Source organism: Taurulus bubalis (assembly GCF_910589615.1).
Source record: "Taurulus bubalis genome assembly, chromosome: 16".
Classification (NCBI taxonomy): Eukaryota; Metazoa; Chordata; class Actinopteri; order Perciformes; family Cottidae; genus Taurulus; species Taurulus bubalis.
Genome location: NC_136604.1, coordinates 12,697,693 through 12,711,771, shown reverse-complemented (window position 1 = coordinate 12,711,771; position 14,079 = coordinate 12,697,693). Strand labels below are relative to the sequence as shown.

Genomic DNA, 14,079 nt, shown 5'->3' with positions numbered 1-14,079 from the left:
TGGAATACCCTCGTTTTTTATATGCCAGTTTCATGGCAGACTATACTATGACTTTTGTATTGCATAATATATTGTGGAATTTTTAATGGCATACTTTTTCAGTAACTTTTATTTTAAAACTTTTTCTATGATATTTTTTGTGGCATACTCGCCTATATAATGACTTTCCTCATGAAAGAAATCAAAAACATTCACAATAAGTGCTCAATCATGCTGATAAGATTTTAACAACAATTTTATTTTAACAATTACATAATTTATCCTCTGGCATTGTACATATATACAGTGATTACTTCATAAGTAGATAACAGTCTCATTATGAATCAAGTTCGCAGGAAATATATTAATTTACATTTTCTTCAAAGCCCTAGAGCTATTAAACTACACTGAGTGTAACATTATTAATGCATGATTGCTTTTATTAAATCATCAAAATAACAAATTAGGTTTGTAAAACTAGAATGTCTGATCAAGCTAAAGTCACACGTTGTCCAGGTTTAAAAGTAGCCGAGTGAAGAGATTTTCCATCTTCTGCACCGTCAAAGGCTTCATATCTAAAAAAAAAAAAAATAGAAAAGATTAATTAAAACAGTTCATTCATAATATGTATATCTTACAATAGTTAAAGGTTCCAATTAAATACCAAAGACTAGACTCATGTAACACAAGGAAGCCTATTATTTGTCTTGTTTTTCAACTTTAATAGGGTGTGTATTTCTTCACATGGTATATAGTTTACCGTGCAATTTGTCTCATCCACCTCAGCTAGAAATTCAGTGAGTACATTTTGTACACAAAGTTATTTGACATGGAAAATAAATGTACCATATGGGAGGGATTCATGCACATTTCTCTATTGTTGCTACTTGGCAACAGCTTGATAACACATATTTTTCAAATGATTTTAATTTCCTCCTGCAGGGGAGACTCATAATATGATTGATATATTTTATAGCCAATTGAACCATTAAAAGCTTACTTTTTTTTAACTAAATAGACAGCAGTAAAAAGTATTTTATATACCAATATTAGCGTAATTTGTATTGCCATGACTATTGCGGTCCAAACTGGTATCCTCATACTTACAGTTTTGTGTATCTGTTGCAGTCGGCTTTGCTGAGAGACGGTCTGGTCACAGCCAAGGCGGAGTTCACATGAGCCTGACACAGCAGGAGGCCTGGCTGGCTAGAGACTGAATGCACCCGGACATAGGCCTCCTGCACCCAAGTAACAGAGTGATCATGCACCCAGTAACAATCTGACAACACTGTTGGCACAATTTCTATGAGTAGAGAGTGAACTAGATTAAGTGTATGTACCGGAGCACGAAAGACTGCAGTATTGAAGCCTATAGAAAGCAACAGAATTAAAACAAAGAGGTATTATATTCCTCCCCTTGTCACCTACGTTGGCTCTCCTGTAGTTGGTCTTGATGTTGTTAATGTCTTGTTGTAGGCAGTCCAGCTGCTCCGGGCCGAGTTCTTTGAAGCCGCTCTGGAGGGAGGACATGTAGGCCGGGGTGAGTGAGCGTCCAGGTTCCCGACCTGAAGCCCGCATTAAGTCGTGGGTCATGGAGTTCGGTCCAGAGACGCAGCGAGAGTTCTGTCAAGGGAGGCGAGAGAAAAGGGAAATACCCACAAATCATAAGAGACACGACTGCATTTTGCACAACATGATTACAGAGGCCTGTGTGAATGTGTATACATTCAGGATAGAAATATGTAAATGTTCCCTACTTTGGCCAGATGTGTTGAATAGTTTAGATTGCGTAGTGTCCTACCCAATGTCAATATAATTAATAACATTTATTGAGATTGCTTTAGTATCAAACATTTTCAAAACTATATTTAGAGGTGCATCAATTCAGAGAGTTTGTTCCTAACCATGCTGCGATAGCAAGATTAGCTTCAAATTGAATCAGAAATCACTTATGTGCAGCAAGTCTACCAGATTAATCAACAAATTAGCTTTCTCTCCAAGAGCGTATGAGAAGATCACCATCAATCTAATGCAGGGCTCTCAAGTTTTTAAGACAGGTAAGAGTGACATCTCCTCCATGGTGAGGGCAGCGCGACCAGGTCATGTTTGTGCGCTGCGGCACATTAAATAGCCTAGAGTTTTTTTTCAGCGTGAGAAATACGATGTGTGGCGGGAGGGCGTGACTTAAGACCGAAATGCGTGACAGTCACGTTTAATGCGTGACACTTGAGAGCCCCGCTAATGTAATATCTCCAGAGCTGGAAGCAAGGCTGTTAGCTTAGCTTAACGTAAATACAGCAAGGCTGGCTCTGTCCAAAGTTAAAAAAATAAACCTACAGTAGTAATAGCTTGAAAACTGACTAAACCTCTAGATATACTTTAATAAATAGTGTTTGTTTCATTTGTACAAAAACAAAAATGTAAAAACAATGCATTGTGATTTTAGGGGGTGTTATGTGGTGAGATTTTTTTGTATGAATCACACAAGAGAATCAGGTGTTGAAGGGCGTGTCTTTCTGCTGCCTCCACTATAAATGCTATGCTAGGCTAACCCGATTGCAGCCCCATAGGGAATGCACAGACGTGATACTAATACTGTCTTCATCTCACTATTGGGATGCAAAGCAAATAAGCATATTTAACAAATGTTAAACTATTCCTATACGTTGTTAAGTTGCCAGACAACATCTCAGCTTGGAAAATATATTCCACAATGAAATCTGTCAACCTATTATTAAATTATTAAATGGAATTAAATTTAAAAAATGTGTTGCCAGCGCTGCTCACCAGTCCTGAAATCGGTGAATTCTCCAACTCTGACTCGTATGAGCTTCCAAAGTAGAGTCTCCAAACATTGCCACAATGTTGTTGGTCTTCTGCTTGAAGCTCACTGGATTCCAGGAGGATCATGGAATGGTCCAGCCCCGCGCCTGGGTCCCCATCCCCAACGGAATCATCTGAGCCACTGCTGTTGTTCGGGAAGATCATGGAGGACAGACTCATGTCGCTGTCTGAGCCGGAAGTCAGCTCCTGATTATCACCCAGAAACAGGAGGTAAAAAAAAATATACAAGGCTTTGTAGTTCCTAAAAAAAATAATGTTTTTAAACATATGGACTAGCAAAGAGCTTCACTATGTTATTGCAGCTCAAGATAGCTTAATGTATGCTCACCCTGCCTCTGGTAGCCCTTGTTTAACTTATTAAATCAGATCCTTGTCAACATGGTTGGGGATCATTTAAATTATGTTGTAGACTGATGATTAATAACAAGTAGAGCAACTCACCGCTGGGACGCATACACAACTCATTTAATTAGCCTTGAGAAATTAAAATGAGCTTGGCTGCTTCACCATCATCCATAAATAATTAGGAAATGGACTGGCCAACAGTTCCCTGCCTTCCTGCTCTATCTCCCACGGCAGCGCCATCCCAACAAGATGAGCTCTTCAATGACTTGTCTTTTAAGTACAATAGACCTACGTGTGGTGTGCTGGAGCCCATGCTGTTGTGGACAGCGTCCAGCTGTGCATTGTAGAGCAGGGCCTTCAGGTCTGCCCCTGTGAACTGCTCTGTTGCTGCTGCCAGCTGCTCAAGGTCCACGTCAGCGGCAAGGGCGATGCCGGCGCTCAGAGCCTTCAGGATCTCCACACGAGCTTCCTGGAGATGTAACAGTTGAATTTACCAACAAGGACATGTCTTGAATAGTCACTGCATTTCTTACCCTTTCTAAAGTACAGTATAAAGTGTTGTGCTATTATGTTACAAAATGACAATTAGAAGTGGCTGATTTCATTGCAACGGACCAGGTCAGGAGGCGGGCAGTATAGGGATTTGTCCAGGCGTCCAGGTCTTAGCAGGGCTGGGTCGATCAGATCTGGACGGTTGGTGGCTGCAAGCACATATACACCTACAAATACAAACATGAAAGAATATTATTGATTTAACCTAGAGCAATAGTTTGTCACCCTGAGAAACAACTGTATGCTAGGAATATACCAATAGTGATGAAAACCCTGATATTGAAAAATGAAATATAGGTATTGTGTTAATAATATGCACAAAATAATAATAATATTGTGTAAATACTCCAGTTATGGTTATCTAAATCATTTGCCAATAATTATTTTGGCCACGATAATAGCATAGTGAAAATCTGATATTGAGTTGGAGGAGAGGACGAATACCACTCATGTCTGTTTGATAAATATGAAGCTGGAGGCAAGAGATGGTTATCTTAGCAAAAAGACTGAAAACAGCTCCAAAGCAACTTAACCTGCCTAGCAACACCTCTAAAGCTCACTAATTACCTGTCAGCAGCTAGGAGTGGAATTGATCTTCTCATCTAACTCTCAATAAGAAAGCACATTTACCAAAATCTCATGACTGCAGCACTGATCAGTAAAATATGCCAATAGAATCTGTGCCCATAGCGCTTGAAAGTGGACTGTCCGTACACAGAACTCACAATTCGTCGTACACTGCTGTATGACCTACCCTGCAGTCCCTCCACCCCATCCAGCTGGGTGAGGAGCTGGTTAACCACACGGTCGGTTACACCTGTGCTGTCATGGCCCCTCCTCGGAGCCAGAGAGTCAAACTCATCGAAGAAAAGAATGCATGGCTTGGCAGCTTGCGCCCTGAAACAAACAGAGGGATCTCAGTGAATAAATGTTCGTGGAGCTCGTTATATTGTTATTACTCATAACTAGCAACTGCTGGAGTCATAAAAAAGTGACGAAGTGACCATGTTGACTAACCTCTGGAAGACATCACGGACTCCCTGCTCACTAGCTCCAATGTACTTACTCAGAAGCTCAGGTCCCTAGAGAGAGGTAAATATCCTGCGTTAGTGAAGATACAGGTTGCTCTGATTAAGAAAGACTGCCAGAGCCCAAGCCCAGTCTACCTTGATGCTGATGAAGTTCATACCACTGTCTTTGGCCACAGCCCTGGCCAGCAAGGTCTTCCCTGTTCCAGGAGGGCCGTACAGCAATATTCCTGAGCGATGGCGGATAGGAAGATTGGAGAACAGGATCGGATACTGCAACACACCAAAGTCTCACAATCAATTACCAAGGATTTAAATTGTTTTATTATTATTGCTGTCTTTATCATATTATTAAGCCAATATGTGATTACAAAATGTGGCCAATGTAGCTGTGAAGAACATTACACTCAACAGTGAATACACCAAATTTCCATCACTAACTTTGAGGTATCGACTGTATAAAGTGCACGTTCTTCTTAAACAAAAAGGATGTCTTAAGGCCTCAATTTCCATGACCTGCTCCTTGTCAAATAAAATAGCAGCAGAGAGATTTAAGACTATAAGAGCTGATCAAAACCATCCAATCGCAAGACAGCCTTGTTTATTTTCTAATAACTGTACATGAAGTGGAAATAAAATCTTTATAATAAAAAATTTATAGGAAATGGTGTTGGAACTTAAAGACTTAAATCTTTTACCACCTCTTTCTATCATATATATCCTATAAATCAAAGGAAAGGGTTGACACATTTATTGTTATAGATGCAACAGAATGGTAAAAGCTTTAAAAAGTAAATTGAATACGATTTGGAAGAGAACACGAATAAGAGATGGTATGAGACTTAATAATTATAATTAAATTAATTAGTTTGATTAAAATCAATTAGTCAGCATTTACTATTAGTGATATTACTCCTACTTGTGTCGAGACTTTTAATAGCATATTGTTGCAACAATCAATAATAATTATGGTGTTGACATAATTGGTAATTAATGATAGATGCGTTGTCATCACATTTACTTTTATGATTGTATTTCTCTTCTGTTCCTCCTGTATGACAGTGGTTCTTCTATCTGACTGAAAACACACCTGTTTGCCTTGTGATCAGTCAGGCTGACACTGACCTTAGCGGGGAGCAGTATGGTATCCATTAGTTGCTGTTGCACTTCTCTCAGCCCCCCCACCCTCTCCAGCCCAACTCCACTTGGGGTGTGGAGGTCTACTCCCCACAGCGAGAGAGGCGTGAACTCCTTGAGAGCCTGCACAAAGTCCCTCCACGACAGAACCACACCTGAGGGATATGAAGCACACAAAAAATAATGAGAAAGTTGCACAATAAACTAGCATTAGCTAGATCAGAGACATGAAGCAAAGGATGTAAAGAACACCTGGAAATCAACAACATGAATGAATTATATAATTTGAGTGTAACCAAAATCTTTGGTACCCTGGTCACTGTGCCCTCCTTGTACAGTGTTGGCATGGACAGCCCGCTCCAACAGCAGTAAAAGGTCCTGGGGTGTGTATCCCTCTGTCTCCTTAGCAACAGCTGCCAGGTCTAGAGTCTGTAAGGTCTCACCAGATATGCTGTTTTTTTTTAGAATCAGGCGGTGCAGGATTTCCACTCTTTGAGCCTACAAACAATAGCAAACAAGAAAGCTGTTGGTTTGCTGTGTGTGTGTGTGTGTGTGTGTGTGTGTGTGTGTGTGTGTGTGTGTGTGTGTGTGTGTGTGTGTGTGTGTGTGTGTGTGTGTGTACCTGGTCTGATGGCTGGATGTGTGCAAAGCCCTGGATGAAGTGGGACCCCTGCATCTCGGTCAGGGAGGGGTGGAGGGAATGCTCACTCTGACTGGTGATGATCAGACACACCAGACTGGAGTGAACCAGCACCTCATCCACGACATCCTTCAGACCTGCAGCAACAAACAGACAAGAGGAGTTAGCATCAAGGCCTGTGGTAATAACCAATCATACCCATGAACATACATGACCACAGACATCCCCCCACACAAATAGAAAATAAAGAATTCATGGTTTACTCTGTGCAATGTGCTGATGCAGCAGCGCCTCAGCACCATGCTCATGCTCTGGTGAGGTTGGTGCCCCAGTCACATGGTCCAGGTCATCAAGCAGAACTACTGATGGCTGCCTCCACTCCGCCTGTTCAAAAATATCCTGCAGCATCTGTCTCACTGTTTCTGCCCTTTTGCCTGAGAAGAAGAAAAAATATTCTATGATAAATACATTCAATTAGATGCATTTGATAAACAGTATCTACATACCAAACTACAAAGTATCTTACCTTGTAGTTTTTTGCAGTCTACCAGCTCAACATGTGTATCCAGATCTTCTTTAGCTTTTCTACAAAGGGCTCGGGATAGAGTGCTCTTTCCACTTCCCTGTGAGGAAATATAATAACATAGTGTATGTTACATAGTATATAAAACAATATTGTAAGAGATAGAGATGAAGTAAATTACATGATACCTTTTTTCGGTCTGATTAATTCAGCACTTCAAAAATGATTGTAGATATTTTTAATTTACTCTCTGTAAAGAAATGTGCTGTGAGCTGTTTTATTATGATGGTTATATTAACAGTTACCTTAGCACCAGTGATGAGCAGAGCTCCTCCCTGGAGTCCCCGCCCAGTTGTACCAAGCTCTCTAGAGAGGGGACTACCCAGAAGGCTGTGGGAGATGAAGTCAGATCCAGCCCTACTGAGCTCATCAATCCCACTGGGGAAAGACAAAAGTTAGTGGAGTGAGAGATGTAGAGAGAAATAAATTATAATAAAGATCCATGTTTAAACACACATGGGCTCACAAATAGCTCTACACTTACCCTAGAATACTGAGAGAGGGAAGCTCCGGGTCGGGCGTTTCAGTTGTAGAATTCACAGCTGGCGGTGGCTCTCTGTCAACCTGTAGGTGACACGTAGCGTGAGCTTTTTGAAATCCAGAAGTGTTGAGGTATTCAGTTTTTATCAATCACCTGCATGAAACTATGCAGAGCAAAAACTGCATGCAGAAATCAGTTTTTACTACAGAATACTAATGGACAATTTACATGGACATGCTTTCACCTGTATATTTTCCTTCTGGATAACAGCAGATGAGAGTGAAAACAGCTGGTCTGGAGGGTCACTCTCTGGTTCCGGTTTCAGTACAGTTAAGGCAAACTCTAACTTTGCTATAAATAAGAAAGAAAGATGGTAGAACAGTAAATGCAGCTGAAAGTAATGTAATTGTAATGTGTGCATTATGTGATTTTTAGCCTCTTTGGTCTTCAGTAGACCGCTTATTTTTATAGAAGTGCCATTGGTGGATTTACAATAGCTTGTAAAAGAGGAGAACAAATGAATCACCATCAGTTCCGTGTAGGAGGATGGTGCCAGACCGTGCAGTCAGACAGGCTAAAGGTTCATGACTCTGAGTGTGTAGCCAACCAAGGAAAGCTGTCTGGATCTCTTCGTCGTCCTCCTCGAGCTGGAGAGAAAATGTCAAATTTCACATGGACATAAGGGAGAGAGGTAGTAATTAAATTACATGTAGCTTTGACAAGCTACCATGTTGTGGACTAATGGTTGAATAAACCAAATGATAACAATTCTTTACTCCATACTGTAATCACATATGGTTACTTCAGGACTCACCAGTGGTATGAGAGGCTTTAGGCGAATAGAGGAGGCTACTTTGATAGTGGATTTAACTGGCTTAATTCTAACTGTTGAATGTGGGATGATATTCAACCTGAAGGCCAAAGCCTGTGGGATCTGAAAATCATAATCACAATATGAGATATGACAGCATATAAAGAAGCAGATGACTGAGCTACAGTTAAAGTACCATAGTTAATCTTCGGTTAGAGTGGATAAATGAACAGCAAGCACACTCACCCATACTCGTCCACTATGGATCTCTCCCTTGTTGGGAATTCTTTCCTTGCATGCTAGCTTCTCAGTATCATGGCACACCACCCTGACCACCGTAGCTTCCTCTTCTTTCACCTCCTCCCCTCCCGCAACTTTAGTAACACCTGCATTCTTCGTTTTTTTCACCATAGCTTGCTTGGCTCTGTCCCTTGATTCTTTAGGAGAGAGAACTTTGGAGAGCAGGCCATAAGTCACCAGTGACTGACCTCCAGTTGGCCCAGCATTCAACCCCTGGCTCCAAGGGAATAAATGAATAACGGCAGTTGCAATGTGGTTTATAGTGCAAAGGGAGTCTGGAGGTGCACCGCACACTCTGTGGATAGAGTCAGTGAAGAGGACAGGGACGTCAGGTAAAGGTGGTTGCTCTTTAACCGGGTCATAAGTACCTTTTATCATATAGCGTAGCAGGCTCTTCAGATCAGCTATGCCACCCCACTGGTGGGTTTGAGGGAAAGGGGAGGTACTTTCTAATGACGGTCCTGAGGGGTTCGAAAGATCCATATTTTCCTGTGTGTGAAAATGCTGTTTCTTGCTGTTTCTCACTGGAGAAGCATTGAGGTGGCCAATTCCAGCGCGGTTCTTAGGAGAGACAACTAGTTCTGTGAACTGCTCCAGGCGACCATAAGGCACAGATGGCGAAAGCGATGCTGCGGTTAAGAACAGAACATACTGTGTTATGAATACTGTCCCTGGTAAAGACCAATACATCAAATGTAAACAAAAGGAGCTGAACAAACACTTTAATACGTAGGATAGACATGTCGTCTTCAGATTATTTAGTAGCAAAAGATAGTAATTATAGGATTAACTCTGACCTATTTGGATGTAGATGGCGGTGTGGCTGCCCACCCACACGGGAAACACGGCATCTTGAAAAACAACTCTGATCTGATCCAACAGCTGCTGTTCCAGTGCAGTACTGTGGAGCTCCTGTCAGTCACCAAAAACAGACAATAAAAGTGTTTGATGTGAATTAGGTTTTGCAAGCCTTTCCCTGGTGTATTATTTTGTAGTCGGAGGATTGTCAGGAAGAAAAACGTGTATATATAGACACATTTTTTCACTATGAAGACGTTGGGTTACTGATGTTACTAATTAAGTTACTATGCTCACTCACCAAGATTTCCCAGTCATCAGATGACAGTGGCTCCACAAACACTTGATGCACCGATGAGACTTGGTGACATGGTCTCAGGAAGCCCTGAGTGAAATGACACAACAACTCAGTCACAAACACCTAGTCAGCCTAAACAGAACTGACAATTACATTAAGCTGTCAAAAGACTGCCAGCATGTGTCATGTAGAGATCGTGGTAAATTCTAGTGGGAAATAGAGCACAGAACAAAATGCTCATTCTGAAGCCGTACCTGCTCTCCATCGCTAAGGCCAAGCTTTTCTCCCAGTTGTCGACACAGTTCCACGTTATGGCTGTCCAGGCTGCAGGAGGTTCTGTTTTGAGTCCAGCTGAGGAACACTGGAGAGCCATGGCCCCAGGACAACTCCAAAGCCTGGTTCTGCTCAGAGACACACAACGTTTTTGCTGTTGTATTTTTTTTTTGATTGCCATGCTACTTACTTACTATAAACGACTGCATCATAATCATCCTGCTTTTGTGGTCATTTAAGTCGTTTTACACTGCTTCAATTAAAAAGCTATCACTAGTTTGACTCCTGTGTAAAGATGTCAACATGGAAGAGGGCTGAGCCAATAGTTATCCACACCACCCACCAAAACAAACAAGGAGGAAGGCTTGTACATTTGACATGAAAACTATCTGATATCCACTCATTCACACTATATGACACAACATCATATGGAATAGAGTGTTTTTTGGAATTATACCACAGTGAAAATAGGATAGAAAACCAAACAGAATGTATAAGAATGATCTGGTATGTTTTACCCACTCTCCTGTTCAATCTAACATGTTACGTTTTGTCACCACCAAGTGAGAATGCAAGGGAACTACTACTAAAATAGTTGGATAAAAATGGAATAGGGAAAAAGTATTTCCCCATCTGCTGCTTGTTATTACTATTAACTCAATTGTTATTAAACCCAAGAAGAAACCACCTGGATTCAATCTCCCAATGTTACTGCTGACAACACTCAACTCTGTCTTGTGTTATTGTTGACGGATGCATTTTTTTCTGTATGACATATACCGTATAATATATATATCCAATACTGTGAAAGGTCTCTCAGAAGATGTCTTCGGCAGAGCATGTAATGTGTCACAAGTGAACACGTTGATATAATGAGACCAGCCTCGAGTCATTTTCTAAAGTAAAGTTTTAACAGCAGCATTAATTAAATAATGTGATATAAATAAGTAAAGGAATTAAATGCAAGAAACATCGCTTTTGAAAACAGGCCTATATTTTTTGCCTAAACATTGTTTCAACAAACTAAACTTTATCTCTGCTAGCTAGCTGACTGAAACTGAGCTAGCTGAGCTAACTTACCTCGTTCAAGGAAAGATGAGATATCAACTTCGAGGAGAGATGAAGAAAGCAGTTTTTTGTGTTGCTAAAAACAACAGTTACTGGTTGAATGCCCTGATTACTAAACATTATTTTTCACATAGCCCGACTAGCTATGTAAATGCTAAGCAGGTTACTCTGCTAACGTTACAGGTGCAACAAACATAGCCGATCGATGTGCTCTTGGTGCCTTGCTAACGTTAGACCAAAGCCGCTGATATCGAGCACGTTTCAAAATAAGATAATTAACATGAACACGCAGTTGATGCCTGAGTATTCGAACGAGAATTAGCTCTTATTTTGAAGGTACCAACCGGAAATTCATTTCTATAAACATGGCGGCTTCTGGCAACAACAGATCAGACTGTTGGGCCGTCCCAGATGTTTATAAACACCACGAACAGCAGAAGATATGCATTTCTCGACCTAAATATAGAGATGGAAGAAAAGATAAAGCTGTTAAGGTACGAATTTGCTAAATTTAAGTAATAAAAAGCACTAGCTATGAGACGCTGCGATCTGACGTCGTCAGACAATATAGAAATATCCTAGTGTGGCTCATTGTGGAATATATGTTATCTTATTTGTCTTGTGCATCATCAGGTGTACACCATCAATTTAGAGTCTCGTTACCTGATGGTCCAAGGGGTGCCGGCCATTGGGGTGATGACAGAGCTGATCCAACGGTGTGCCCTGTACGGAGCTGTGGAGGAGTACAGGCCCCTGGACGAGTACCCTGCTGAAGAGTTCACAGAGGTCTACCTGGTCAAGTTCCAGAAACTCACCAGCGCCAGGTACAGGGTGTTACTAACGTACCTTGTTCATTGTACTGTACTGGCAACGTTGAATAGACTAGCTAAATAACTTTGCTTTAAACTGTCTGTTTCAGAGCAGCCAAACGACACATGGATGAGAAGAGTTTCTATGGTGGTGTGCTGCATGTGTGCTACGTCCCAGAATATGAGACTGTGGAAGACACCCGGCTCAAGCTTCAAGACAGGAGGAGATATGTTTTCAGGACTATTCAGAATAAGGGTACAATTCAACATTGTACACATACATACTATCATGTTTTACTACTTTTATTTTAAATAACTCTGATCTTTTATTTAACTAAATGTTTTATTTAGTTTTTATTGGAATGACAAACATGAACTTGAACTGTGTTTTTTTATCTTATATTGCTCCAAAGCAAGAGAAAGGAAACAGGAGGAGACCGTAAACAAGGAGACCACGTCATCAAACACAGCAACCACATCAGAGACAGTCATCCCCAGACATCATAAAACCTCCGACAATGATAAAACAGAGAAGACTTCAAACATCAGCCACTATTTAGACTTTCCTCTACTGCCATTACCTCCCCAGGAATATCATTACTATCGGCATAAACATCAACATGGGACTGTACCAATAGAGGACAAAATGGGGACATTACATAATGCCGTCATTGACACAAAACAGCAGCAAGGGCACAGCTCAAGCTCCAGCCAAACCTCTTCAGACAGAGACACAGAACACAGACTACCCTCAAGTCAGTCTTCTGCGGTAGCCAGATTTGTCCCCAGAACAACACACTTGGAGACCAAGAAACGCAAGATGGAAGATGCAGCGGAGCACTCAGAGACTGATGTTACTAGAAACAATGAGCCACTTATTGGGCCAAAGCTACCAGAACCTCCCAAACTGAACATGGAGGATGAGTCCCTAAACACAACTGTGAGCCTGATCAGGAACACGATGAAACAGGTATCGTATAATATGATCTTTTGAATGAAATTCTGAATAAAACGTATTATTAATTCCTTTATTCCTGTCAGTAAAACCCGTTTTGTCATTGTTCTCAGGTGGAATCCGTTCCTGGCTTCAAACCAGTAGAGAAAAAGCTGAAACCACGTCGTCGGATTTGATCCAACAAGCTTCCCTAATGCTGCAATTTCTTCAGAGATTACTGCTATTTCTTTGGAATAATACCATTCAAACTGTTTCCCTTGGCAGATTGCTTTTATTTACAAATGTTGCACCACAATTTAAACAGCTATTACATGTTTATGAAAAAATATATTTCTGAAACTGCACGAGTGTGATTTCTTCATTATTCCAGCCGTTCTTGAAAGACATGCTGCTCAAATGTCTCAATTCTCTGAAAAAGAGTGCAAGATTAAGTATTTCTGATGTAGACATTTAAGCTATTCTAGTTATTCAAAAATACTTGATGTGTGATTACCATGTGGTCAGGGAGGCAAGTTCCAAAAGCCTCAAGTAATAGATTATCCTCTCTAACTGACTGTTCAAAGTCAGTGAAAGACAGTCTGCCATCATGGTCATGGTCCTGTGAAAATATAAAATGTGTCCAAAATTAGTCAGATGTGTGCATAAGATTGTTTTTACTAATTTCCCTCTGAAAGACTAAAATGTTACATTTGTTTGGAGGAGCAGAAAACATGCAGAGGCAAATCATGGTATATTTAAACCAATAGGCCAGCAGTGTTCATCCCCTCACCATCTTCTTGAATGTGATATCCACCAGGTCTTTGATTCCTTCGTCAGGGTCTTCCTCTGTGGGCAGTCTGAGGAGGCTGTCCTTCAGCATGGGAAACATCTCCTCTCTGGTGACGTAGTAATCGCCATTCAAGTCGTACACATGAAAGCAGTCTGAGCCATGCAAGAAGAGAAGTTATTACCTCAATAAAAGCTTGTAAACATTTGTTTTCAATACGCGTGTGTAAGGTTGAGAGCTTACATTTTATTTTCTCATCCAAGGTCCCTCGAAGGAAAACAGACAGTCCCTCAATCCATTCTTTTGTACTGATGAAGCTGTCGTTGTCTTTGTCAAATGTCCTGAAGACTGGGGAATAGATAACTAATCAGAAACACTCAGCGCATGATCAGGTTATCAAACTATTACTCTG

At 40.9% G+C, this 14,079-nt stretch overlaps 2 protein-coding genes across 2 annotated transcripts; one reads left to right on the top strand and one right to left on the bottom strand.

Moving 5' to 3' along the window:
• Positions 1-217: 217 nt before the first annotated feature.
• Positions 218-11,257, bottom strand: pex1 (peroxisomal biogenesis factor 1; the record flags this gene model as incomplete). The annotated part of the gene is made up of 24 exons (XM_079232272.1): positions 218-554; positions 1,087-1,217; positions 1,408-1,602; positions 2,767-3,009; positions 3,461-3,637; positions 3,784-3,887; positions 4,475-4,617; positions 4,738-4,802; positions 4,887-5,021; positions 5,874-6,040; positions 6,197-6,383; positions 6,508-6,662; positions 6,789-6,959; positions 7,052-7,148; positions 7,354-7,486; positions 7,593-7,672; positions 7,834-7,940; positions 8,116-8,236; positions 8,404-8,523; positions 8,647-9,329; positions 9,498-9,612; positions 9,800-9,883; positions 10,051-10,197; positions 11,150-11,257. The coding sequence occupies 24 exons, from the start codon at positions 11,255-11,257 to the stop codon at positions 470-472; spliced, it is 3,753 nt and encodes a 1,250-aa protein (XP_079088398.1). The 3' UTR covers positions 218-469.
• Positions 11,258-11,502: 245 nt separating this feature from the next.
• Positions 11,503-13,245, top strand: rbm48 (RNA binding motif protein 48; the record flags this gene model as incomplete). Its single annotated transcript, XM_079232492.1, has 5 exons — positions 11,503-11,631; positions 11,771-11,961; positions 12,057-12,202; positions 12,360-12,916; positions 13,015-13,245. The coding sequence occupies 5 exons, from the start codon at positions 11,503-11,505 to the stop codon at positions 13,075-13,077; spliced, it is 1,086 nt and encodes a 361-aa protein (XP_079088618.1). The 3' UTR covers positions 13,078-13,245.
• Positions 13,246-14,079: the final 834 nt, after the last annotated feature.